A 24,387-nucleotide genomic window follows, 5' to 3' on the forward strand; every position below is an offset into this window, starting at 1 on the left:
TCTCCAGGATTGAGGGCATGACTGCTGAGCTCGTTGCTGCTAACGCACGACTTGACTCGGCTGCTTCCTCGTCTAAAAAACCATCGGCCCTGGTCGTGCCCAGCACCGACCTCACAATCCCCACCAGTGTCTCCTCCTCCACCGCCAAGGCCCCGGAGGTCCTCGAGCTCGTCCATGATTCGTCCCCGGTGTGCAGCGCGATGGTGCCCGTCACCTGTTCGACGGAGTGCTCGACCCAGGTCGACACCATCGACGGCATCGATGAGGTCGATGATGCCGCCACCGCCGTCCACCTCGAGCCCACGGTCGACAGCATCGACAAGGTCCATGACGCCGCCACCGCCATCCACCTCGATCCCACGGTCGACCCCATCCACCAAGCAGTCGAGCTTGCAGTCGACCGCACCATCGACGCCACGGTCACTGCAGTCTCCTCTAATGTCTCCTTCTCCACCTTCAAGGCCCCGGAGGTCCTCCAGATCGTCCATGATGCGTCCCCTGATTGCATGGAGATGGTGTACATCACATGTTCGACGGAATGCTCGCACCAGGTCGCCACCATTGACATCGTCAACGAGGTCCGTGACGCCACTGCTGCCACCTTCCTTGAGCCTATGGTCGACATCAACGACACCACGGCCACCCCTCCAATGGTCGAACCAATTGACCAGGAGGAGTACCAGGTTGTGGCAACGACGCCCTGGCAGTCAGACATCACCATTGATGTCAAACTTGCCACTCATGTATCTCGTGTGCTCTCGAGGCACGGCCCTGACATCACAAACCACTGCACTGATGTTGCCGATACCTCCCAGATTTCGTTGGTCACGCGCGCGCAGAATCGGTGCATTCGGTTGCCCTCTTGACCTCCTCGCTGCTGCCTGCTGTTGCTCATCAGTCAAATGCACTGAAGCATGTAAGGCGTTCGACAGAATACCACATCCACGAAGTCGATCAGGGCATCAAGCAGCAACCATGGCAGCCTCCAATTCGAGTGCATATCACAACTGACTATGATATGCAGGTCCTTGGCAAGGCTGCAGATGATGATATTGGCTCTGTGTGGTGGCCACCTGACCACCAGCCAAGGATGAAAATCAAGTTGCTAGAATGGCATCTTCCTATTCAGTTACAGACTTTGTTTGTCACTTATGTGGAGTTGCAACCATGGCTTTTTGGGCAGCTCACTTTCTTGGTTTCCACTTGTTGTAGTGAGATGATTCATGCTTCTGCTTATGCTGGAACAAATAGCAGGGAGTGCACCATCCAATCTGCTCTACACAACACTTTTGAGCAATTTCAAAGGAGAGTTGCATGGACTCTCAGTTTTGTGAAGAAAACATCCGATCGTAGGCCCAGCCTTATGCACAGGTTTCAGTTTCTGTTACCATCCAACACTCCTCAAGGAGTACACCTTTGGTCTGAACTACAAATTGTGGAATTTAGTGAGCATCAGTTTATTATTCATATGCACATCAGTAAGTTAGCTAGTCGCTTTTGTCTTGAAAAATTGTGGAGCACTAGAGATTGGTCGCATCTCGTACTGGTTTGTGCTGCTGTTTGGGGGATTCCTATTCCTGGAAAAAGGCTGGGAACAGTACGGATTATGAGTATCTTGGTGCTTTGGCAATTTTGTCATCAAGAGGAATTTAAGGGGAGTGGACGATGCAGGCCTGAACATTTATTTGGTTTGCCAAGAGCTGGAATTCAACTTGCTGTACTAATCAGTTTGGAGTACTACTGCTTCAAGTTTCGACCAGATTGGAAACTATTGGTCAGGCAATCTGTGCGAGAGAAAACATCAGAAGGAACTATTATGCCTATGTCAGTGCACTGGAAATTTTTGAGCCAAGAAGAATTTAAAGGCAGTGGTCGTGCTTCAATCAACTTTCACACTAACAATGCATGGGAACGGTATTCCAATCTCGTTGAAAATTGCATAAGGATACTACCAGTGCGGCTCTCATGCTTTTGGTTTTTGAAACGGGGCAAAACTGATTCAGATTTCAGTTATCATGACAAGATCCTTCATAGCAAGCAGCAATTGGGTGCTCTGAGTACATCACTTCCGAGTAGTGTCTGTCTTCAGTTCGTGCAGTTTTGGCCATTACTGTCTTTCGGTCCAGCTAGTATCATAGTGCAAAGGCAGTGGAACAAGGATCCCTTCCAGGAAATAAATTCAGAACATATTTTCATGTTGACTTGTTTCCTTTCTAAACAAATATCATTTGAGGTTAATCATGGCTGGTCTTTGGGAAGTTTTAGACTGTTTGTGGTTCAGACTGTACAATTGGCAACAAAGCTCCATTATTCAGATGCCAGTTTATTTGCTATGGCTGCTCTCCTTTTTGTGCAAGTCCCATTTCCAGAAGGAAGCATGACATGCATGCACTCAGAACTGCTTCCACCAAAGAAGACTGCCATTGGTATAGAATATGATGGAGATGACATTGGTGTGGAACAATTCCAAGGAGAGAGCGACATCATAGCTATCGCCGCCGCCTTCGAGCAAGGTCCCGTCGACCACAAGCACTACCTCATCCATGCCAGCGACATTTCACTTCATCGGCCGCTAGGACTCCAATCAACTCGAGTGTCCAATACCTGCTACAACCAAGGGCACTTTCAAGAAGGGAGGGGTGTCATCATCGTTGCCGTCACCTCCGCACAAGGCTCCGTCGACCATGAGTACTACCTCGACTTCGATCATGGCTGTGTTGAAAAAGGCTACTTCCTCGACGCCTTCTTCGGTGGGGCTCCAATTGACCACAACAACTCCTCCTACATCGTTGAAGTCCACCCCGGCTTCGGTGACCATCATGACTATGATCAAATCAAGCAACATCGACTGCAATGGGATCCGGGGTGGGCCTGGGTGGAGTCGGCTTGGGGTCACACTACAAGAAATATGTCAACTTGTGACCACCACTATTGGTCACTGAATGGTCACAAATTTCCACTTGTGACCTTTTTGTGACCAAAAACATAAGGTCAAAAGCTGGCCGTCATAAACTGACTATAGCGACCTTTCTTCTGGAATGGTCGTAGACGTTTATGACCAAAATACGTCTACTGTGGCGTTTTGGTCACTAGCAACCTCCCCATGCCACGTAGGCATCCAGCGTGGCAATCTGATGTGGCACAAGATTCAGCCCGGTCCAATTCAGTGTTTATATGGGCCGAGCCCATTAATTCGGCCTTTTTAATATTTACTTTTCCTATTAATTTTTGCTAGCTACATGGGCTGGCCCAGCAATTCGGCCTTTTTATTTCTAGATGTAGCCTTTTACAGCGTATGATATTTTATTGTTTGCCATTTTATTTTCCACTATTTTACATTTGTCCCAAGAGTTTTAGTTTTTTTTTTCTCAGAAGATTGGTCCCAATTGTCAGTTTCTAGTAATAGGACCCGGTTGTCAGGGCCAAGGTCTTTAGATTTCATTTCATAGTAAATAAGTAATAAATATCTAAATCAGCACTGGAAAAATACACTGCTTGAAACAGTAGCCAGAATGGCAATCACAGTATTACAACGTGAATACATTTTTTGTGGGTAAACGCGGATATATCATACAACACAAATACAATGGCAATGACAGTATTACAAGCTCTACTGCTTCTGTCGACCTTCCTCAACATGGACCTCCTTCAGTCCTTCTCCTCCTTTCAACCTTCTTTTGCATGGAGCTACTGTGAGAGGAAATCTACAGTTAAGAACAAAATACGTATATAAGCAGTTGGGTACATATCACTTTGGAAAGCACAAGATATCATTTGGCTGGACATGAATATCACTTGTGCATGGGACAGTAAAAGGAATTACAACTAAACAACAATTCAGCATGAATTGGTAAAATGAACTGGCAAAGAATGCATTGTCCAACTGATTCAGCATGAGAGTCCGACGGCGACAGCACCAAGCAAAATTCAGTAAAGCGTATAAATAGATTCAGACCAATTGGTAAAATGAAATCTACTCCATGAGATTTAGTCAACTTTAGGGAGCATCGCAGATTCAGACCAATATTTGCAAGCATGTAAATACTGATTCAACACTAGGGAGTACTGACTTTTTCTGGCAGCGAGAAAGCAACTCAATTTGGCAAGCAGTGCAATACCAAGTGAATTTAGTCAAACATGCAAGTGAATTTAGAGCAGTAGCACTAGGGACTAGTAGCACTAGGGACTAGGGACTGACAGCAGTAGCACTAGATTCAGTCAAGTGAAAGTGAATTTAGAGCAGCAGCAAAATCAGGGAACGTGAGAGAGGTAGAGGGAGGCTCAACCATGAATTGCTGCTGCCCCATGGTTGGGTATGTAATTGTCGCCGCTCCTCCTTGTGGATGCCAAGGTCGGAGACGCCGGATCCTGTGCGGGCATCCGCCTCCTATCCGCACGAGCTGAAGCAAACCGTAGCAGGTAGTCCACCAGAACCTTCTTCCTCTTTGGTTGCACCAGCAGCGTCTGCAGATCCGCCATGGCCGGAGGCTGACTTCTGAAATGAAAAAGAGCACAATGAGATGTTAGCTTTGCCATGATGATATAGTAGTAACAGGGAAGCATACCAGGGATAAACTGTACACAGGGAAGGCGATAAATAACAAAAGCAGCAGTAACATATTCTCATGACAACCAGAACATAACCATCCCAATTCCATTTTACCATGTACTGTACAGTTTAAAACTGAAGCATATCAAGAAGAAATTGTACACAGGCAAGGCTGAAAAGAAGAACATAACATTGTATCTTGCGGGCATGCAACAAGCTGTGCGGGCATATATAGTAAATCAACATTGTATCTTGCAAGTCAACAGTTATCACAGAGAACAAGATACCATAAGATGAATGATGGCACTCAAATTCTAATCTCACATAGATAAAATTCACTGCCATAGTAACAGTACATCTTCACTTGGATATATCTGAAGTCCAGTTGGTTCTCATAAGCAAGTGTTCTCAGGTTCTCATAGATAGATTTATAGCTGAATCTAGGAATTAACACCACCATGCACCCACACCACATGGCCTACAGAAGGCCCAATTTGGCCTTGAGGGGCTCTCGGCCATTAGTTTTGGACAGTACTCACCCGTGCAAGAGCACGCTTGTACTAAAATCGCCACTCATTACAAGTCCAAACCTACATATTTCCTCAAGCACATGTCTCACAGGACAGTGATGGTTAACTTAGATTCTCTAACCAAATATCTCAATAATCTGGTTGACTACTCACGGATTAACAAAGCCCCTCGTGATTAAACTATCCATCGCTCACAGATTAACAGACTAGTAGACGGTACTCCGCCCAGGAAAAAACCTCTGAAACAAGACAGGAAGGTTACCATGACGGCGATGGAGGCGGCGGTGAGCGCGGCCTGGCCGAGCCGCAGCCAGAGCCCGCCCCATGTCCCGGGCCTCCCTGCCAGCTCCCTTCTCTTGAGGCCAACACCGCCGCCGCCCATGCGCATGCTCTGCTCCAGGTACGTAGGCACGAAGGGATGCCCCAGCTTCTCCGTTGTGGTACAACAACAAAAGGGATCAGAAATAGCGGTCAAACAGCAAGGTAGTGTAAAGAAATTAAGTAAGCTATTGTGCTGGATCAAATTCCTACTGAACACAGAACGACATTCCTACTGAACACAGAACGACAAGAAACATAGTGTAAAATACATATCTAATGCTAGTATATTTGTATAAAAAGATGAACAGACCATACTATTAATTAGTATATATGCTCAGCAGCTTTGCGTTCCAGTTTGGTTATTCATTTCAAACCAAATTGACATCATTCACTTGCAATAGAAAACAAGTAGTATATTTAGTTATTTATAGTGATGCTAATATGCTACCACCAATAGATACAAATCATACAACTATCATATTGGCTTGACAAAGATAATAAAGAAAGAAAAGGCCTAGTCAACACAGGATCTGTAAATATTATTTCACTATGCAGAAGTAAATGGCTATTTGACCTGCACTGGTCCCAATACATTAGACCTATTTAATACATACTACGATATGCCATCATTTGGGTACTACTGTCCACCGAGGTGGTAGACACTGGCTCAGAGACGCACACGCATGTGTAGGAAGGACTACAGATGTGCTTGGCAAACAAACACATGCACAAAAGGAAGGAAGCAAGGAAGAAACACGTGGAAGCTAGCTGGTTTTTGAGTTCTGCATGATGAGATCCCTCACCAAATCCTTGTGCACTCACTCAACTCCTGCAAAAATCACCACAGTACCGAGGTTAAGATGCTAGAACTCAAACATGAAACTTGGTACAGAAAGTAAACAACTGGTTGCAAATTAGCTTGAGATAACTACAGTGAAAGATCATCAAAAATCATAGTGTGAAATAATTAGCTTCAAAGTGGTGATATGTCATTCATCTTTATGTCCACATTAAAATTGTGCAGCCTCACACGCCCTATAGCCTCAGGCAGAGGCAACAGTGCACCAAAGTTGCACTGCACACAAGGACTAGGGCTGGCCCAATCCAAGGAGTCGTCAGGTTGAAGGAATCTAGCAAACAGCAGCCAACCTGCTCCCACTACAAAACCTAAAATGTTGCAGACATGGCAAACCACCCTTGATTCATGCAGCCAGCACATATGTATAGAGTAAGTGGTGCAATGTGCAGAATGAAAGAGGGGAATCAGGGAGCATGGGCGGGATCTTACCCTCAGCCTTAGGGAGCCTCGGCGGGATCCATCGGCGACACCGCTGCGGCAGGGGAGGAATGCTAGGGTTTGATTAGGAGAAGGCGGCCTCCATGGCGTCGGAGCAGGGGGAAATGGCCATCCCGTCCATGGCATCCCGGTGCTCGAGCAACGACGGATCTGAGAGGGAGAGGGAACATGGTGAGGCAGATAGGGAGATATGCGATGTGGAGGAGTGGAGGGACTCACCTGAGTCACCGGATCACCGGAACAACGCCGGAGCCACGCCGGCGACGCGGTGGCTCAAACCCTAGAGGACGGGTAGGTTCGCGAGTGGCCGCAGGAGGACGCTCCTGTCGGATCCCGTCGACGCCATCGCCGTCCTGGTTACCGGAGTGCCGTGGCCAGCATGGGGCAAAGCCACCACTAACCCTAGATCTGCTGCAGGACAGGAGCGGGTGGCGTACGGGAGGGTGGCAGGGGCTAGGGAGGGGGAGGGGGCGACGGCAGGGGCTAGTGGAGGAGGGGGTCGACGAGGTGTGAGAGGCGGCGGCGTCGTTCTTGGGAGGGAAGGGGATCAAGGGGAGCCGACGGCGTTCTCGGGAGGGAAGGGGATCGAGGGAGGAGACAGGGTGTACGGGAGGGAAGGGGATCGAGGGAGGTAGGATAGCTGGAGAGGTGAGGAGAGGTTGGATCAGGACGGTGTGGACGGCTCAGATCGCCTACAGGAGGGTGATCCGGGAGAGACGTCCTGATTGGTTGGAGACATGTATAGTTTAAAATAGTCTCTAAGTGCTAAAAACAAAGGGGTTTATGAAGCAATTACCAATAATATTTTGCAAAGTCGCACCACAAAAATTTTCACTCAAGTTATACCACATTTTATGGATGATAACCAACTTGTATGCATTTTCGACCTTTCTAGCTTTTTTAGCCATTTAAACCAACTTGTACCAAATTAGGACGAATCGGGTCAAATTCGAACTACATCTACTTCATAATTTGCTAATTATTTTTTCCAAAAATAATTTTTAGGTACACATGTATATATTTCATTAGAGAAATACTATGAGTTTAGTAAGATTCCACCCGTAGGTACGAACGATGATGCCCGCGGTTTTGACCGTGTTTTGAAATTGGCATAAAGAATTCAAAAAAATCAAAAAAATGGAAAGCCTTTGCATTGTGTCACTATATGTGACCTAGTGTCCAAGAAAAATAACTAACTCGCAATACTGTAAATACCTTAAAAAGTCTTTTAGAAATAAGATACCATATGTGAAGTTGCATGGCTTTCAAGCCAAATGACCAATAAATTGGCCACATTCATGGCATAGTTTGTTCAAATGATCTCATATTGTGCACAATGGTGCATCTTGGAATTCCAAACAATGTTGCCTAAGGGAGTTTTCACTTTCATTACACAAAAGAGCTATTTTCCAAAAAAAATCAAGTGCCCAAAATGAGTTTTTTTTTGAAGGACCTACCAAATAATTATTGCAAAATTGGAACAAATCATTTTTATAAAATACTAGGCCATATTTAATGCACAATTGACCAAATACTTGGGTGTAAAAAGTTTTTATCCACCTCTGATGAAAAAGACAAATTTCCGCTGATTCAGTTGGAAGCGGGTCAAATTTGAACTACAACTGCCTCATAGTTTGCTCTTTATTTTTTCCAAAAATCATTTCTAGCTACATAAGTATCTATTTAATCAGAGAAACATCAAAAGTTTTCCAAGATTCAACCACTAGCTAGGAACGGTCAAGCCCACCGTTTTGACCGCATTTTGAAACGGGCATAAAAAATTCAAAAAAATTCAAAAAATTGGAAAACCTTCGCATTGTGTCATTATATGTGACCAAGTTTCCAGGAAAAATAATAAACTTGTAATAAGACAATTCTTTTAAAAAAGTGTTCTCAGAAATGAGCTATCATGCGTGAAGAATCAAGGCTATCAAGCCAAATGATCAATCTTATGGCCACATTCATGGCATAGTTTGTGTAAATGACCCCATATCATGCACAATGGTGCATCTTGGAATTCCAAACAATGTTGCCTAAGGAAGTTTTCATTTTCTTTGAATGAAAAATTCATTTTCCATTTTTTCGAGTGCCCAAAATGAGTTTTTTTTGTGAAGGACCTCCCAAATAATTATTGCAAAATTGGACCAAATCATTTTTATAAAATACTAGGCCATATTTAATGCACAATTGACAAAATGGTTGGGGTGTAAAAAGTTTTGATCCACCTCTCGTGAAAAAGATAAATTTCCGCCGATTCAGTTGGAAGCGGGTCAAATTTGAACTGCAGCTGCCTCATAGTTTGCTATTTATTTTTTCCAAAAAACATTTCTAGGTACATAAGTATCTATTTAATCATAGAAACACCAAAAAAATTCCAAGATTCAACCACTAGCTAGGAACGGTCATTCCCGCCGTTTTGACCGCATTTTGAAACGGGCATAAAAAATTCAAAAAATTCAAAAAATTGGAAAACCTTCGCATTGTGTCATTATATATGACCAAGTTTCCGGGAAAAATAATAAACTTGTAATACGATAATTATTTTAAAAAAGTGTTCTCAGAAATGAGCTATCATGTGTGAAGATTCATGACTTTCAAGCCAAATGATCAATCTTATGGCCACTTTCATGGCATAGTTTGTTCAAATGATCTCATATTGTGCACAAGGGTGCATATTAGAATGGCAAACAATGTTGCCTAAGGAAGTTTTCATTTTCGTTGGACGAAAAAACCATTTTCCATTTTTCGAGTGTCCGGAAGGAGGTTTTTTTGTGAAGGAACTACCAAATAATTGTTGCAAAATTGGACCAAATCATTTTTATAAAATACTAGGCCATATTTAATGAACAATTGACAAAATGGTTGGGGTGTAAAAAGTTTTGATCCACCTCTCGTGAAAAAGACAAATTTCCGCGGATTTAGTTGGAAGCGGGTCAAATTTGAACTGCTGCTGCCTCATAGTTTGCTATTTATTTTTTCCAAAAAACATTTCTAGGTACATAAGTATCTATTTAATCATAGAAACACCAAAAAATTTCCAAGATTCAACCACTAGCTAGGAACGGTCATTCCCGCCGTTTTGACCGCATTTTGAAACGGGCATAAGAAATTCAAAAAAATTCAAAAAATTGGAAAACCTTCGCATTGTGTCATTATATATGACCAAGTTTCCGTAAAAAATAATAAACTTGTAATACGATAATTATTTTAAAAAAATGTTCTCAGAAATGAGCTATCATGTGTGAAGATTCATGGCTTTCAAGCCAAATGATCAATCTTATGGCCACTTTCATGGCATAGTTTGTTCAAATGATCTCATATTGTGCACAAGGGTGCATATTGGAATGGCAAACAATGTTGCCTAAGGAAGTTTTCATTTTCGTTGGACGAAAAAACCATTTTCCATTTTTCGAGTGCCCGAAAGGAGGTTTTTTTGTGAAGGAACTACCAAATAATTGTTGCAAAATTGGACCAAATCATTTTTATAAAATACTAGGCCATATTTAATGAACAATTGACAAAATGGTTGGGTGTAAAAAAATTTAATCCACCTCTCATGAAAAAGACAAATTTCTGCGGATTTAGTTGGAAGCGGGTCAAATTTGAACTGCAGCTGCCTCATAGTTTGCTATTTATTTTTTCCAAAAATCATTTATAGTTACATAAGGACCTATTTAATCATAAATACATGGTTTGGTGGCGATACGTCGAGGTTTGGGCGGTGGCCGAGGGCCCCAACTCTAGAGCGCGTAAACTCGCATGCCCGTCGCGTGGTCACCGCGTGACCGTAATGTTGCCATGTGTTCTGGGCGGCCTGGGCATGTCTAGTGGATTGGGCACTCCCCAGGTTGGTGCTAGGAAGAAAATTACAACATAAGATTCTCACGAGGAGACCGATCGATGCTCAAACATGAATTAGCAGCCAAGTGTTTGATTAGCGGTACGGGAAATGCACATGGCCAATGGGCGTGAGTTTTGGCTGAGGATGATCATCTACTAAGGAGAATGTCTTCACAAATTTTTAGCTCAAAAGGAGGATCCTAGGTGGTACTTGTTTTGCAAAGTACCACGCTGGACAAAAATATGAATGTTGAAGCTGGGCTCAAAATAATGAATGGATTGAGCTGAAATTTTGTGGAGGATGGTTATTTGGGCATAGGAAAGCATTGTAGAAAATTGATACCATTTGGACATTTGGGTAAGCCTAGCTAGTACTTACTTCACAAAGCTTCTCTCGAGGTAGAAACTTTGAAAATTTCCCGAGAAAGATTTACTAGGAAAATTGAGCTGAATATTATCATGTGGCAATGATTTGGGTATGGAAGAGTGCCCGAAAAGTTTGAGGGTAATAGGAGGGGTCTATATAACACTTGCTTTGCAACGTGCCAATTTGGCCATAAAATATAAATTGAACCTAGGCTCACATAGATGATTTGACTGACCTGCAATTTGGAGGAGGGTGATAATTTTGGCATATGAAGGAACTGTATAAATTTCATGTCATTTAGAGATAGAAAAAAGGTACTTCCTTCACAATGCTTCTAGGTGGATAAAAACTTTGGAAATTTGCCGAGGAAGATTTGCTAGGCAAATGGAGCTGAATTTTGTCATGCGGTAATGATTTGGATAGGAAAGAGTGCCCAAAAATTCCTAGGGAAATCAAGAATATATAAATAGCACTTCCTTCATAAAGTGTTGTTGTGAACATAATAGGAAAATGAATATTGTTGAATTAGTTTTGAAGTAGGCAAGGAAGGATTTTTACATATTTGATGAAGATATGACCCAAAGAATTTATGAGATTTTTGGGGAATTTTGGGAATGATAGAAATATAGGTTGCTTCACAACCTAGGGCAAAAACTGCCACATGGACATGACACATAGGCAAAACTGATGAGATGGCGCCTAGTCATCACAACCCACCACAATCTACAAGCCTATGACCATCTATATTGGTCATGATCAGCTAGAAATAAGGCAGCGGACTAGTACTGTTTGCTTTGTGACCATTTCGTGTAACGAAATTACGACCTTTCTGACCAAAATGGTCGCAATGGTTTAGGGTTTGGAGCCCCCTGAACAGCTTTTGACCAATTGGTCTAAAATGACCATAGATTTATGACCAATTCTTCGAGGGTCACTGACAGAAGGTCATAAGTTGACATATTTCTTATAGTGTCAAGCCGCATTTCAAGAAGGGAGGGATGTCAGGAGCCTCTCCTGACTGGGTTGTGATGAAAGGAAATATTCCCTAGAGGCAATAATAAAGTTATTATATATTTCCTTATATCATGATAAATGTTTATTATTCATGCTAGAATTGTATTAACCGAAAACATAATACATGTGTGAACACATAGACAAACAGAGTGTCACTAGTATGCCTCTACTTGACTAGCTCGTTGATTAAAGATGGTTATGTTTCCTAACCATAGACATGAGTTGTCATTTGATTAACGGGATCACATCATTAGGAGAATGATGTGATTGACTTGACCCATTCCGTTAGCATAGCATTTGATCGTTTAATTTGTTGCTATTGCTTTCTTCATGACTTATACATGTTCCTATGACTATGAGATTATGCAACTTCCGTTTACCAGAGGAACACTGTGTGTGCCACCAAACGTCACAATGTAACTGGGTGATTATAAAGGTTCTCTACAGGTGTCTCCGAAGGTACTTGTTGGGTTGGCGTATTTCGAGATTAGGATTTGTCACTCCGATTGTCGGAGAGGTATCTCTGGGCCCTCTCGGTAATGCACATCACCTAAAGCCTTGCAAGCATTGCAACTAATGAGTTAGTTGTGAGATGATGTATTACGGAACGAGTAAAGAGACTTGCCGGTAACAAGATTGAACTAGGTATTGAGATACCGACGATCGAATCTCGGGCAAGTAACATACCGATGACAAAGGGAACAACGTATGTTGTTATGCGGTCTGGCCGATAAAGATCTTCGTAGAATATGTGGGAGCCAATATGAGCATCCAGGTTCCGCTATTGGTTATTGACCGGATACGTGTCTCGGTCATGTCTACATTGTTCTCGAACCCATAGAGTCCGCACGCTTAAAGTTTCGATGACAGTTATATTATGAGTTTATGAGTTTTGATGTACCGAAGGAGTTCGGAGTCCCGGATAAGATTGGGGACATGACGAGAAGTCTCGAAATGGTCGAGACATAAAGATCGATATATTGAATGACTATATTCGGACATCGGAAAGGTTCCGAGTGATTCGGGTATTTTTCGGAGTACCGAAGAGTTACGGGAATACGTATTGGGCCTTATTGGGCCATACGGGAAAGGAGGAAAAGGGCCTCAAGGTTGGCCGCACCCCTCCCCTTGGTCTGGTCCGAATTGGACTAGGGAAGGGGGGCGCCCCCTTCCTTCCTTATCCTTTTTCCCTTCCCTTTCCTTCCCTCCTACTCCTACTACTTGGAAGGGCTCCTAGTTCTACTAGGAAAGGGAGAATCCTACTCCCGATGGGAGTAGGACTCCTCTAGGGCGCGCCATAGAGAGGGCCGGCCCTCCCCTCCTCCACTCCTTTATATACGCGGCCAGGGGGCACCCCATAGAGACACAAGTTGATCTTCGTGATCGTTCTCTTAGCCGTGTGCGGTGCCCCCCTCCACCATAATCCTCGATAATATTGTAGCGGTGCTTAGACGAAACCCTGCGACGGTAGAACATCAAGATCGTCACCACGCCGTCATGCTGACGGAACTCTTCCCCGACACTTTGCTGGATCGAAGTCCGGGGATCGTCATCGAGCTGAAGGTGTGCTAGAACTCGGAGGTGTCGTAGTTTCGGTGCTTGATCGGTCGGGCCGTGAAGACGTACGACTACATCAAACGCGTTGTGCTAACGCTTCCGCTTCCAGTCTACGAGGGTACGTAGACAACACTCTCCCCTCTCGTTGCTATGCATCACCATGATCTTGCGTGTGCGTAGGAAATTTTTTGTAATCACTACGTTACCCAACAGTGGCATCCGAGCCTAGGTTTTATGCGTTGATGTAATATGCACGAGTAGAACACAAGTGAGTTGTGGGCGATATAAGTCATACTGCTTACCAGCATGTCACACTTTGGTTCGGCGGTATTGTTGGATGAAGCGGCCCGGACCGACATTACGCGTACGCTTATGCGAGACTGGTTTTACCGCCGTGCTATGCACACAGGTGACTAGCGGGTGTCAGTTTCTCCAACTTTAGTTGAACCGAGTGTGGCTACGCCCGGTCCTTGCGAAGGTTAAAACAACACCAACTTGACAAACTATCGTTGTGGTTTTGATGCGTAGGTAAGAACGGTTCTTGCTAAGCTCGTAGCAGCCACGTAAAACTTGCAACAACAAAGTAGAGGACGTCTAACTTGTTTTTGCAGGGCATGTTGTGATGTGATATGGTCAAGACATGATGAGATTAAAGTTGTTGTATAAGATGATCATGTTTTGTTGAAGTTATCGGCAACTGACAGAAGCCTTATGGTTGTCTCTTTATTGCATAAGATGCAAGCGCCAAATAATTGCTTTACTTTATCGCTATGCGATAGCAATAGTTGCAAGAGCAATAGTTGGCGAGACGACCATGTGACGATACATTGATATAGATCAAGATGATGGAGATCATGGTGTCATGCTGGTGACGATGGAAATCATGACGATGTTTTGGAGATGGAGATCAAAGGCACAAGATGATGATGGCCATATCATGTCACATATTTTGATTGCATGTGATGTTTATCTTTTATGCATCTTATTTTGCTTAGTTCGGCGGTAGCTTTATAAGATGATCTCTCATTAAATTTCAAGATAAAAATCGTTCTCCCTGAGTATGCACCGTTGCCAAAGTTCGTCGTGCCCAGACACCACGTGATGATCGGGTGTGATAAGCTTTACGTCCATCTACAACGGGCGCAAGCCAGTTTTGCACACGCAGAATACTCAGGTTAAACTTGACAAGCCTAGCATATGCAGATATGGCCTCGGAACACTGAGACCGAAAGGTCGAGCGTGAATCATATAGTAGATATGATCAACATAATAATGTTCACCATTGAAAGCTACTCCATTTCACGTGATGATCGGTTATGGTTTAGTTGATTTGGATCACATGATCACTTAGATGATTAGAGGGATGTCTATCTAAGTGGGAGTTCTTAAGTAATATGATTAATTGAACTTTAATTTATCATGAACTTAGTCCTGGTAGTATTAGCATATCTATGTTGTAGATCAATAGCTCATGTTTAGATCCCCTGTTTTATTTTTGATATGTTCCTAGAGAAAAGTAAGTTGAAAGATGTTAGTAGCAATGATGCGGATTGGATCCGTGATCTGAGGTTTATCCTCATTGCTGCACAGAAGAATTATGTCCTTGATGCACCGCTAGATGACTGACCTATTGAGGAGCAGATGCACACGTTATGAACGTTTGGCTAGCTCAATATGATGACTACTTGATAGTTTAGTGCACCATGCTTAACAGCTTAGAATCGGGATTTCAAAGATGTTTTGAACGTCATGGACCATAGGAGATGTTCCAGGAGTTGAAGTTAATATTTCAAGTAAATACCCGAGTTGAGAGATATGAAGTCTCCAACAAGTTCTATAGCTAAAAAATGGAGAAGAATATTTCAAGCAGTGAGCATGTGCTCAGATTGTCTGGGTACTACAATCGCTTGAATCAAGTGGGAGTTAATCTTCCAGATAAAATAGTGATTGATAGAATTCTCTAGTCACCATCACCAAGTTAGTAGAACTTCGTGATGAACTATGATATGCAAGGGATAACGGAAACGATTCACAAGCTCTTCGTAATGCTGAAATCGACGAAGGTAGAAATCAAGAAAAATATCAAGTTTTGATGGTAGACAAGGCCACTAGTTTCAAGAAAAGGGCAAAGGGAAGAAGGGGAACTTCAAGAAGAACGGCAAGTAAGTTGCTGCTCAAGTGAAGAAGCCCAAGTCTGATCCTAAGCCTGAGACTAAGTGCTTCTACTGCAAAGGGACTAGTCACTGGAAGCAGAACTGCCCCAAGTATTTGGCGGATAAGAAGGATGGCAAAGTGAACAAGGTATATTTGATATACAGATTATTGATGTGTATTTTACTAGTGTTCGTAGCAACCCCTTAGTATTTGATACTGGTTCAGTTGCTAAGAGCAGTAACTCGAAACGGGAGTTGCAGAATGAATGGAGACTAGTTAAGGGTGAAGTGACAATGTGTGTTGAAAGTGGTTCCAAAATTGATATGATCATCATCGCACACTCCCTATACTTTCGGGATTAGTGTTAAACCTAAATAAGTGTTATTTGGTGTTTGCATTGAGCATGAATATGATTTGATCATGTTTATTGCAATAGATTATTCATTTAAGTAAGAGAATAAATTGTTGTTATGTTTACATATATGGTTACACACCCAATGAAAATGGTTCGTTGGATCTCGATCGTAGTGATACACATATTCATAATATTGAAACCAAAAGATGCAAAGTTAATAATGATAGTGCAACTTATTTGTGGCACTGCCCTTTAGATCATATTGGTGTAAAGCGCATGAAGAAACTCCATGCCGGTGGACTTTTGGAATCACTTGATTATGAATCAGTTGATGCTTGCGAACCATGCCTCATGGGCAAGATGACTAAGACTCCGTTCTCCGAAACAATGCAGCAAGCAACAAATTTGTTGGAAATCATGCGTACTGATGTATGTGGTCCGGTGAATATTGAAGCTCGCGGCAGGTATCATTATTTTCTGATCTTCACAGATGATTTGAGCAGATGTGAGTATATCTACTTGATGAAACACAAGTCTGAAACATTTAAAAAGTTCAAAGAATTTCAGAGTGAAGTGAAGAATCATCCTAACAAAAATAAAAGTTTCTACGATATGATCGCAGAAGTAAAATATTTGAGTTACGAGTTTGGCCTTCAGTTAAAAACAATGTGAAATAGTTTCACTACTCACGCCACCTGGAACACCACAGCATAATGGTGTGTCCGAACGTCATAACCGTACTTTATTAGATATGGTGCGATCTATGATGTCTCTTACCAATCTACCACTATCGTTTTGGGGTTATGCATTAGAGACAGTTGCATTCACGTTAAATAGGGCACCATCTAAATCCGTTGAGACAGCACCATATGAACTATGGTTTGGCAAGAAACCTAAGGTGCTGTTTCTTAAAGTTTGAGGTTGCAATGCTTATGTGAAAAGTTTCAACCTGATAAGCTCTAACCCAAATTGGAGAAGTGCGTCTTCATAGGATACCCAAAAGAAAATGTTGGGTATACCTTCTATCACAGATCCAAAGGCAATATATTCGTTGCTTTGAATGGATCCTTTCTAAAAAAGGAGTTTCTCTCGAAAGAAGTGAGTGGGAGGAAAGTAGAACTTGATGAGGTAACTGTACCTGCTCCCTTATTGGAAAGTAGTTCATCACAGAAATCTGTTCCTATGATTACTACACCAATTAGTGAGGAAGCTAATGATGATGATCATGTAACTTCAGATCAAGTTACTACCGAACCTCGTAGGTAAACCAGAGTGAGATCCGCACCAGAGTGATACGGTAATCCTGTTCTGGGGGTCATGTTACTTGACCATGATGAGCCTACGAACTATGAGTAAGCGATGATGAGCCCAGATTCCGCGAAATGGCTTGAGGCCATGAAATCTGAGATGAGATCCATGTATGAGAATAAAATATGGACTTTGATTGACTTGCCCAATGATCGGTGAGCCATTGAGATTAAATGAATCTTCAAGAGGAAGACGGACGCTGATACTAGTGTTACTATCTACAAAGCTAGAATTGTCGCAAAAAGGTTTTCAACAAGTTCAAGGTGTTGACTACGATTAGAGTTTCTCACTCGTATCTATGCTTAAGTCTGTCCGAATCATGTTAGCAATTGCCGCATTTTATGAAATCTGGCAAATGAATAAACAAAACTGCATTACTTAATGGATTTACTAAAGAAGAGTTGTATATGATGCAACCAGAAGGTTTTGACAATCCTAAAGGTACTAACAAAATATGCAAGCTCCAGCGATCCATCTATGGACTGGTGCAAGCATCTCAGAGTTGGAATATACGCTTTGATAAGTTGATCAAGCATATAGTTTTATACAGAATTGCGGTGAAGCCTGTATTTACAAGAAAGTGAGTGGGAGCACTACAGCATTTCTGATAAGTATATGTGAAAGACATATTGTTGATCGGAGATAATGTAGAATTATTCTGCAAAGCATAAAGGAATATTTGAAAGGAGTTTTTCAAAGAAAGACCTCGGTGAAGCTGCTTACATATTGAGCATCAAGATCTATAGAGATAGATCAAGATGCCTGGTAAGTTTTTTCAATGAGTACATACCTTGACAAGATTTTGAAGTAGTTCAAAATAGAACAGTCAAAGAAGAAGTTCATGCCTGTGTTACAAGGTGTGAAGTTGAGTAAGACTCAAAACCCAACCACGGCAGAAGATAGAGAGAGAATGGAAGTCATTCCCTATGTCTCAGCCGTAGGTTCTATAAAGTATGACATGCTGTGTACCAGACCTATTGTATACCCTGTCCTGAGTTTGGGAAAGGAGTACAATAGTGATCTAGGAGTAGATCACTGGACATTGGTCAAAATTATCCTTAGTGGAATAAGGATATGTTTCTCGATTATGGAAGTGACAAAAGGTTCGTCGTAAAGGGTTACGTCGATGCAAATTTTACACTGATCTAGATGATTCTAAATCTCAATCTAGATACATATTGGAAGTGGGAGAATTAGCTAGAGTAGCTCTGTGCAGAGCATTGTTGACATAGAAATTTGCAAAATACTTACGGATCTGAATGTGGCAGACCCGTTGACTAAAATTCTCTCACAATCAAAACATGATCACACCTCAGTACTCTTTGGGTGTTAATCACATGGCGATGTGAATTAGATTATTGGCTCTAGTAAACCCTTTGAGTGTTGGTCACATGTCGATGTGAACTATGGGTGTTAATCACATGGCGATGTAAACTATTGATGTTAAATCACATGGCGATGTGAACTAGATTATTGACTCTAGTGCAAGTGGGAGACTGAAAGGAAATATGCCCTAGAAGCAATAATAAAGTTATTATATATTTCCTTATATCATGATAAATATTTATTATTCATGCTAGAATTGTATTAACCAGAAACATAATACATGTGTGAATACATAGACAAACAGAGTGTCACTAGTATGCCTCTACTTGACTAGCTCATTGATTAAAGATAGTTATGTTTCCTAACCATAAACATGAGTTGTCATTTGGTTAACGAGATCACATCATTAGGAGAATGATGTGATTGACTTGACCCATTCCGTTAGCATAGCACTTGATCGTTTAATTTGTTGCTATTGCTTTCTTCATGACTTATACATGTTCCTATGACTATGAGATTATGCAACTCCCGTTTACCAGAGGAACACTTTGTGTGCCACCAAACGTCACAATGTAACTGGGTGATTATAAAGGTTCTCTACAGGTGTCTCCGAAGGTACTTGTTGGGTTGGCGTATTTCGAGATTAGGATTTGTCACTCCGATTGTCGGAGAGGTATCTCTGGGCCCTCTCGGTAATGCACATCACCTAAAGCCTTGCAAGCATTGCAACTAATGAGTTAGTTGCGAGATGATGTATTACGGAACGAGTAAAGAGACTTGCCGGTAACGAGATTGAACTAGGTATTGAGATACCGACGATCGAATCTCGGGCAAGTAACATACCGATGACAAAGGGAACAACGTATGTTGTTATGCGGTCTGACCGATAAAGATCTTCGTAGAATATGTGGGAGCCAATATGAGCATGCAGGTTCCGCTATTGGTTATTGACCAGAGACGTGTCTCGGTCATGTCTACATTGTTCTCGAACCCGTAGAGTCCGCACGCTTAAAGTTTCGATGACAGTTATATTATGAGTTTATGAGTTTTGATGTACCGAAGGAGTTCGGAGTCCCGGATAAGATTGGGGACATGACGAGGAGTCTCGAAATGGTCGAGACATAAAGATCGATATATTGGACGACTATATTCGGACATCGGAAAGGTTTCGAGTGATTCGGGTATTTTTCAAAGTACCGGAGAGTTACGGGAATACGTATTGGGCCTTATTGGGCCATACGGGAAAGGAGGAAAAGGGCCTCAAGGTTGGCCGCACCCCTCCCCTTGGTCTGGTCCGAATTGGACTAGGGAAGGGGGGCGCCCCCTTCCTTCCTTCTCCTTTTTCCCTTCCCTTTCCTTCCCTCCTACTCCTACTACTTGGAAGGGCTCCTAGTTCTACTAGGAAAGGGAGAATCCTACTCCCGGTGGGAGTAGGACTCCTCTAGGGCGCGCCATAGAGAGGGCCGGCCCTCCCCTCGTCCACTCCTTTATATACGCGGCCAGGGGGCACCCCATAGAGACACAAGTTGATCTTCGTGATCGTTCTCTTAGCCGTGTGCGGTGCCCCCCTCCACCATAATCCTCGATAATATTCTAGCGGTGCTTAGGCGAAACCCTGCGACGGTAGAACATCAAGATCGTCACCACGCCGTCATGCTGACGGAACTCTTCCCCGACACTTTGCTGGATCGGAGTCCGGGGATCGTCATCGAGCTGAACATGTGCTAGAACTCGGAGGTGTCGTAGTTTCGGTGCTTGATCGGTCGGGCTGTGAAGACGTACGACTACATCAACCGCGTTGTGCTAACGCTTCCGCTTCCAGTCTACGAGGGTACGTAGAAAACACTCTCCCCTCTCGTTGCTATGCATCACCATGATCTTGCGTGTGCGTAGGATTTTTTTTGAAATTACTACGTTACCCAACATGTGGGTTTGCCCCTGGACCGGTACGTGGGCCTAGCCCATCAGGAAACCACTAAAGCTACAGAGTACAAGTACGAGGGAGTAGGCATTGTTCTGGTCATCCAGTGGATCACGGCTTTGGCACGGCGGCTCTCTTCCCCTACCTCTCATCCTCCTCCTTATGTTCTTCCTGATCCCCAAACTTTGTATCTCCATTGGTGTTGCTTGTAATCAAAGCTTGTATTCAATAGATATTGAGAGAGGCATCTGGTTCCTTACAGGATCCTAAACACATTTGTTGTTGAATTTACCTTTGGGAGTCAGGCAATAAATATCACGTTGCAGGCCCTGTCAGGCGTGCAATTAAGAGACGAGCATGTGAAGCAACGGTTTACCTGCTTAAATTGGTTGAGGGGCTCGTCGCTACGACCGTGTAGAGCAGACTAAATCCGCTCAGCATCGAGAAAATTCAAGGACCATTAGTGCATGTAGACTACGAATGCTGCATCGTGGGCGGCGGCGGCGACTGTGCCAGCGGCCATGAGTGCCCAGTCGAGGCCATCGACGAAGTTGAATAGCCTCCAAAAGGAGATCGCGCCGGGAAGGGGCTCGACCTCGTCCTCATCCACATCCTCGTCGGCGGACCTGTACAGTTTGAGCCTACTGATAAGTGATAAATCTTTTCGCCAACACATTTTAAATCTTACTATCTTACACCTGTCAGCGTATTCGTAAAATGCATAGTTCAAATAGAGTAACGCAGTCTTGGCTTGCATGCTGACTCTTTCATTCATGTCCTAAACCATTGGACTGGAACAGAGGGTCAATTCGACAGACACAGCTCTGAGACTTGTTCGCCACACAAGATTGGACCATCGAGAGAAATGCCAGGCGTGCCGAGCCTAACTCTGGCCAGCATGGCGTGCACCGGTGGTGCAGAGCAGAAAGCCAGCGCATCCTGGGCCTGGAGAGATCACATCGACTGTCGACTTGCTGCTAGCAAACGTCTGCTCATCCGGTCTGCAAAACTACAAGGAGGCCTTCCCCCTGAGGACGTGAGAGTCTCTGCTCGGCACCCTGACCACGAGAAGCTTCCATCAACAACATTACAACAACAGCAGACCCAAGGCCGGGGCTGCTGGCTCTTTTTTTGCACTGGAAATAGCCAAGTCTGGTTGCATGGTTTGGTACTCTGGTTGAAGTGGTGTCCGTGTCGGATGCAGCTTGGACAGAAGAGGCATTTTTTGTTGGTAGCATTGGTGCTGCTGGGCCTTGCCCATGCCTCGGGCGGACGATTCGGCTGGTCGCGAACTCGCCATGACAGGAGTGTGCAGCCCCAGGAGATGCAAAGCCAAAATGGCCAATTGGAGCGAGGAACGAGGCCCCGGGTGATGCAGGGTGGCGCAGTGACAGGCGGCCTTGGTTCTATTCATGCTGCCAGACTGCCATTTCTTGCACTATCCTAAAGCATTATCCTAGAGACGGGGCGAATGGCTGTTACTACATAGAATTAATAGTGTTTTGCTATAGTAAACTGACTATTAATTGCGCTGCTAACCAAAAGGGGCATCCATGCTCCGTACTGACTTTATTAAGCATCACACCTATACATATGCAATGCTCCTCTGTATCCAGATATATTGTAGAGGCGAATTTCCAAAAGAATCGAGTAGAAGAAGAAAACAGAAAACGACTCGCCTGTTAATTCGACATGGAACAATCTGGTGCCTCGGTCTTGATAACTCTGGTGTTGTACGAGCCACAGGCGGCGCATTTGTGATACAGCCAGTGGAACCGAGAAATCCCTTTTTTCCGCAGTCGTTACAGAGTATATCCTGGAGCAATCAGGCACAGCGGCAGCGTAAATCCTTCAGTCAATGGAAAGAACGAAATCAGAATGAGAGAAATAGTGTACCTGGCATCGGTTCCGGTATTCCTCAGGAAGCTCTTCTGCAGCCAGCAAGCCGTCGAGCATTCCAAAATACACCTACAGAGAAACAGAGGATATGGACTTCACATTAAATAGCTTCTGAAATTTCTAAATTTCATGAGATAGAAGAACACAATCATCAGAGGGAAATGCAGAAACAGTTTTGGCATCAAGTGGCACAACTTACCGTCATATCTCCCAAGGATTTGCTGCAGATTGGACCCTCCCGAATCCCAACACCAGCATCTCCCCGCCGACTCGTCTTCGTATGGCGACGGCGACTCTGGCAACTCCGAGACGTCGGACTCGGACAGCGGTGGGAACGGCCAGTGGCACCAAATCTTCTCTACCTGACGGCCTTGTGGCGGCTCAGGCGCAGCTGCCAGCCCCGTGCTCCTTCAGACGAGGGGAGAGGCGGTCAAGGAGGAGGGGATGGTGGAGGGCTGGAGCTCGGCTATGAGAGAGGGACGGGGACGACAAGGCGAGGAGAAGTGGCGGACGCGGCGGCGCCAGGGCGCGGAAGAGTGATGCGGACGCGGACGCGGCGAAGGTAGGAGACTCGCACTCTCTTTCTCCCCAGATCCGACGAGGCGACGACGACGATGGAAGAGAAGAGGCGGCGGCTGCGTTGGCGTGCGGTGCAAGAGGTTGCGTGTGCGGAGAGAACGAGAGAGGTGGGTTGCATGCGCTGCGCTCGATACCGGAGGAAGTTGCCTCGAAATTTCCTGCGCTGATTAAATCTTTTTTTCCTTTCACCAGCGACAGTAAATCTTTGGACGTGGCATAGGTGAGAAGTCGCCCTTACCGCCACTGTTAAAGGGTTTTATATGAAAAGATTAAGAGCCTGTTCTGATTCTCTCCAGCTTCACAGAACTCCACATATTCAACTTCTTCTCCTCGCTTCTAACTTCACATAGGGTGTGTTTGGTTGCGTTCTTATCTCAGCATAGTTGTTCCCTCTTCATGCATGCTCACCTCAACACCCCTCCTCATGCATGCTCTCCTCATGCATGCTCCTAGTGTATTTGTGCTAAACTAGTGTGGACTCATGCACCCTTCATACACTCTACCAAACACCCAAAAGTGGGTCGAGAAGGGAACTTTTGCTCTCATGCACCCTTCATACACCCTACCAAACACACCCATAGCGATCCCAGGAGTGTTCGGCTCCATCCACAGCTTCTCCCACAGCTGCAGCCCGGTTGGGAGGGCTCTGGCCTGTTAGGCATAGGTTGGGCCGGGTGGATCTAGCCCAATTAGGAGGGGTACTCGTTCGAGCGAGGCTGAGCGTAACGATTCGAGCTGCTCGTTTTCTTTTCGAGTGGAGAGGCAGTGAAGCGGTATCTTTGGCGGTGGCAGTTGGGTGTAAATTGATCGAACTCCACGCTTCGCATTTTGGTGGAGCTGGGCCGACCTTGCTTCTCCTTTTTACACTAGGGGATGGTTTAGCTTCTCAGATCTAGCTTCTCACAGCTTATGCGTTCGGGTCAGCTTCTCGTGTGAAGTTTGCAGAGTTGAGAGCTGGAGAGAATCAGAACATGCCCTAACTCTAACAAGTTTGTGGTTTTCTTTTTTTAGAAAAAGAGAACGACCCCTCGCCTCTGCATCTGGACGATGCATACGGCCACTTTATTAATTATTGACACAAGACTGTATAGAGTCATACACCAATAAGTCTAAAGCCACCAAACTAAGCAACAATTGTCGCTATCCCTATCCAGTTGATGTAGGGGCGCTGAAAGTCTGGGCCTAATACCAAACAGACCACGCAGCCAAACCTAAACATCTAAAGACTTGAGGTCCCACCCAAAACGCCTGTCGGGTATGGGCACCCACCAGTCCGGCGTGTTTCTCAACCAGGACCCCTGCCGGGTATGAGGCCGCCGCAGCCACCTGCCACGAATTCATCTTCAGAGTTGTACTGCTGCATTAACCTT

The 24,387-nt window shown here is 44.2% G+C and overlaps 1 protein-coding gene across 3 annotated transcripts; it reads right to left on the reverse strand.

The window, feature by feature from the left end:
- Positions 1-5,800: 5,800 nt before the first annotated feature.
- LOC123060696 (uncharacterized) lies at positions 5,801-23,141 on the reverse strand. Of its 3 annotated transcripts, none has more exons than XR_006428106.1 (5): positions 22,638-23,141; positions 22,436-22,507; positions 22,219-22,355; positions 20,916-21,165; positions 5,801-6,229 (listed from the first exon to the last, which is right to left on the reverse strand). XR_006428106.1 is itself a non-coding variant. In XM_044483516.1 (4 exons), the coding sequence occupies exons 1-4, from the start codon at positions 22,641-22,643 to the stop codon at positions 21,000-21,002; spliced, it is 381 nt and encodes a 126-aa protein (XP_044339451.1). In that variant the 5' UTR covers positions 22,644-23,141; the 3' UTR covers positions 20,490-20,999. The 3 variants fall into 3 exon arrangements, 1 of the variants encoding a protein (XP_044339451.1); XR_006428107.1 differs by lacking the exon at positions 5,801-6,229 and adding an exon at positions 20,490-20,805; XM_044483516.1 differs by lacking the exon at positions 5,801-6,229 and having other exon boundaries at positions 20,490-21,165.
- Positions 23,142-24,387: the final 1,246 nt, after the last annotated feature.

Source organism: Triticum aestivum, chromosome 3A, assembly GCF_018294505.1.
Source record: "Triticum aestivum cultivar Chinese Spring chromosome 3A, IWGSC CS RefSeq v2.1, whole genome shotgun sequence".
NCBI lineage: Eukaryota > Viridiplantae > Streptophyta > Magnoliopsida > Poales > Poaceae > Triticum > Triticum aestivum.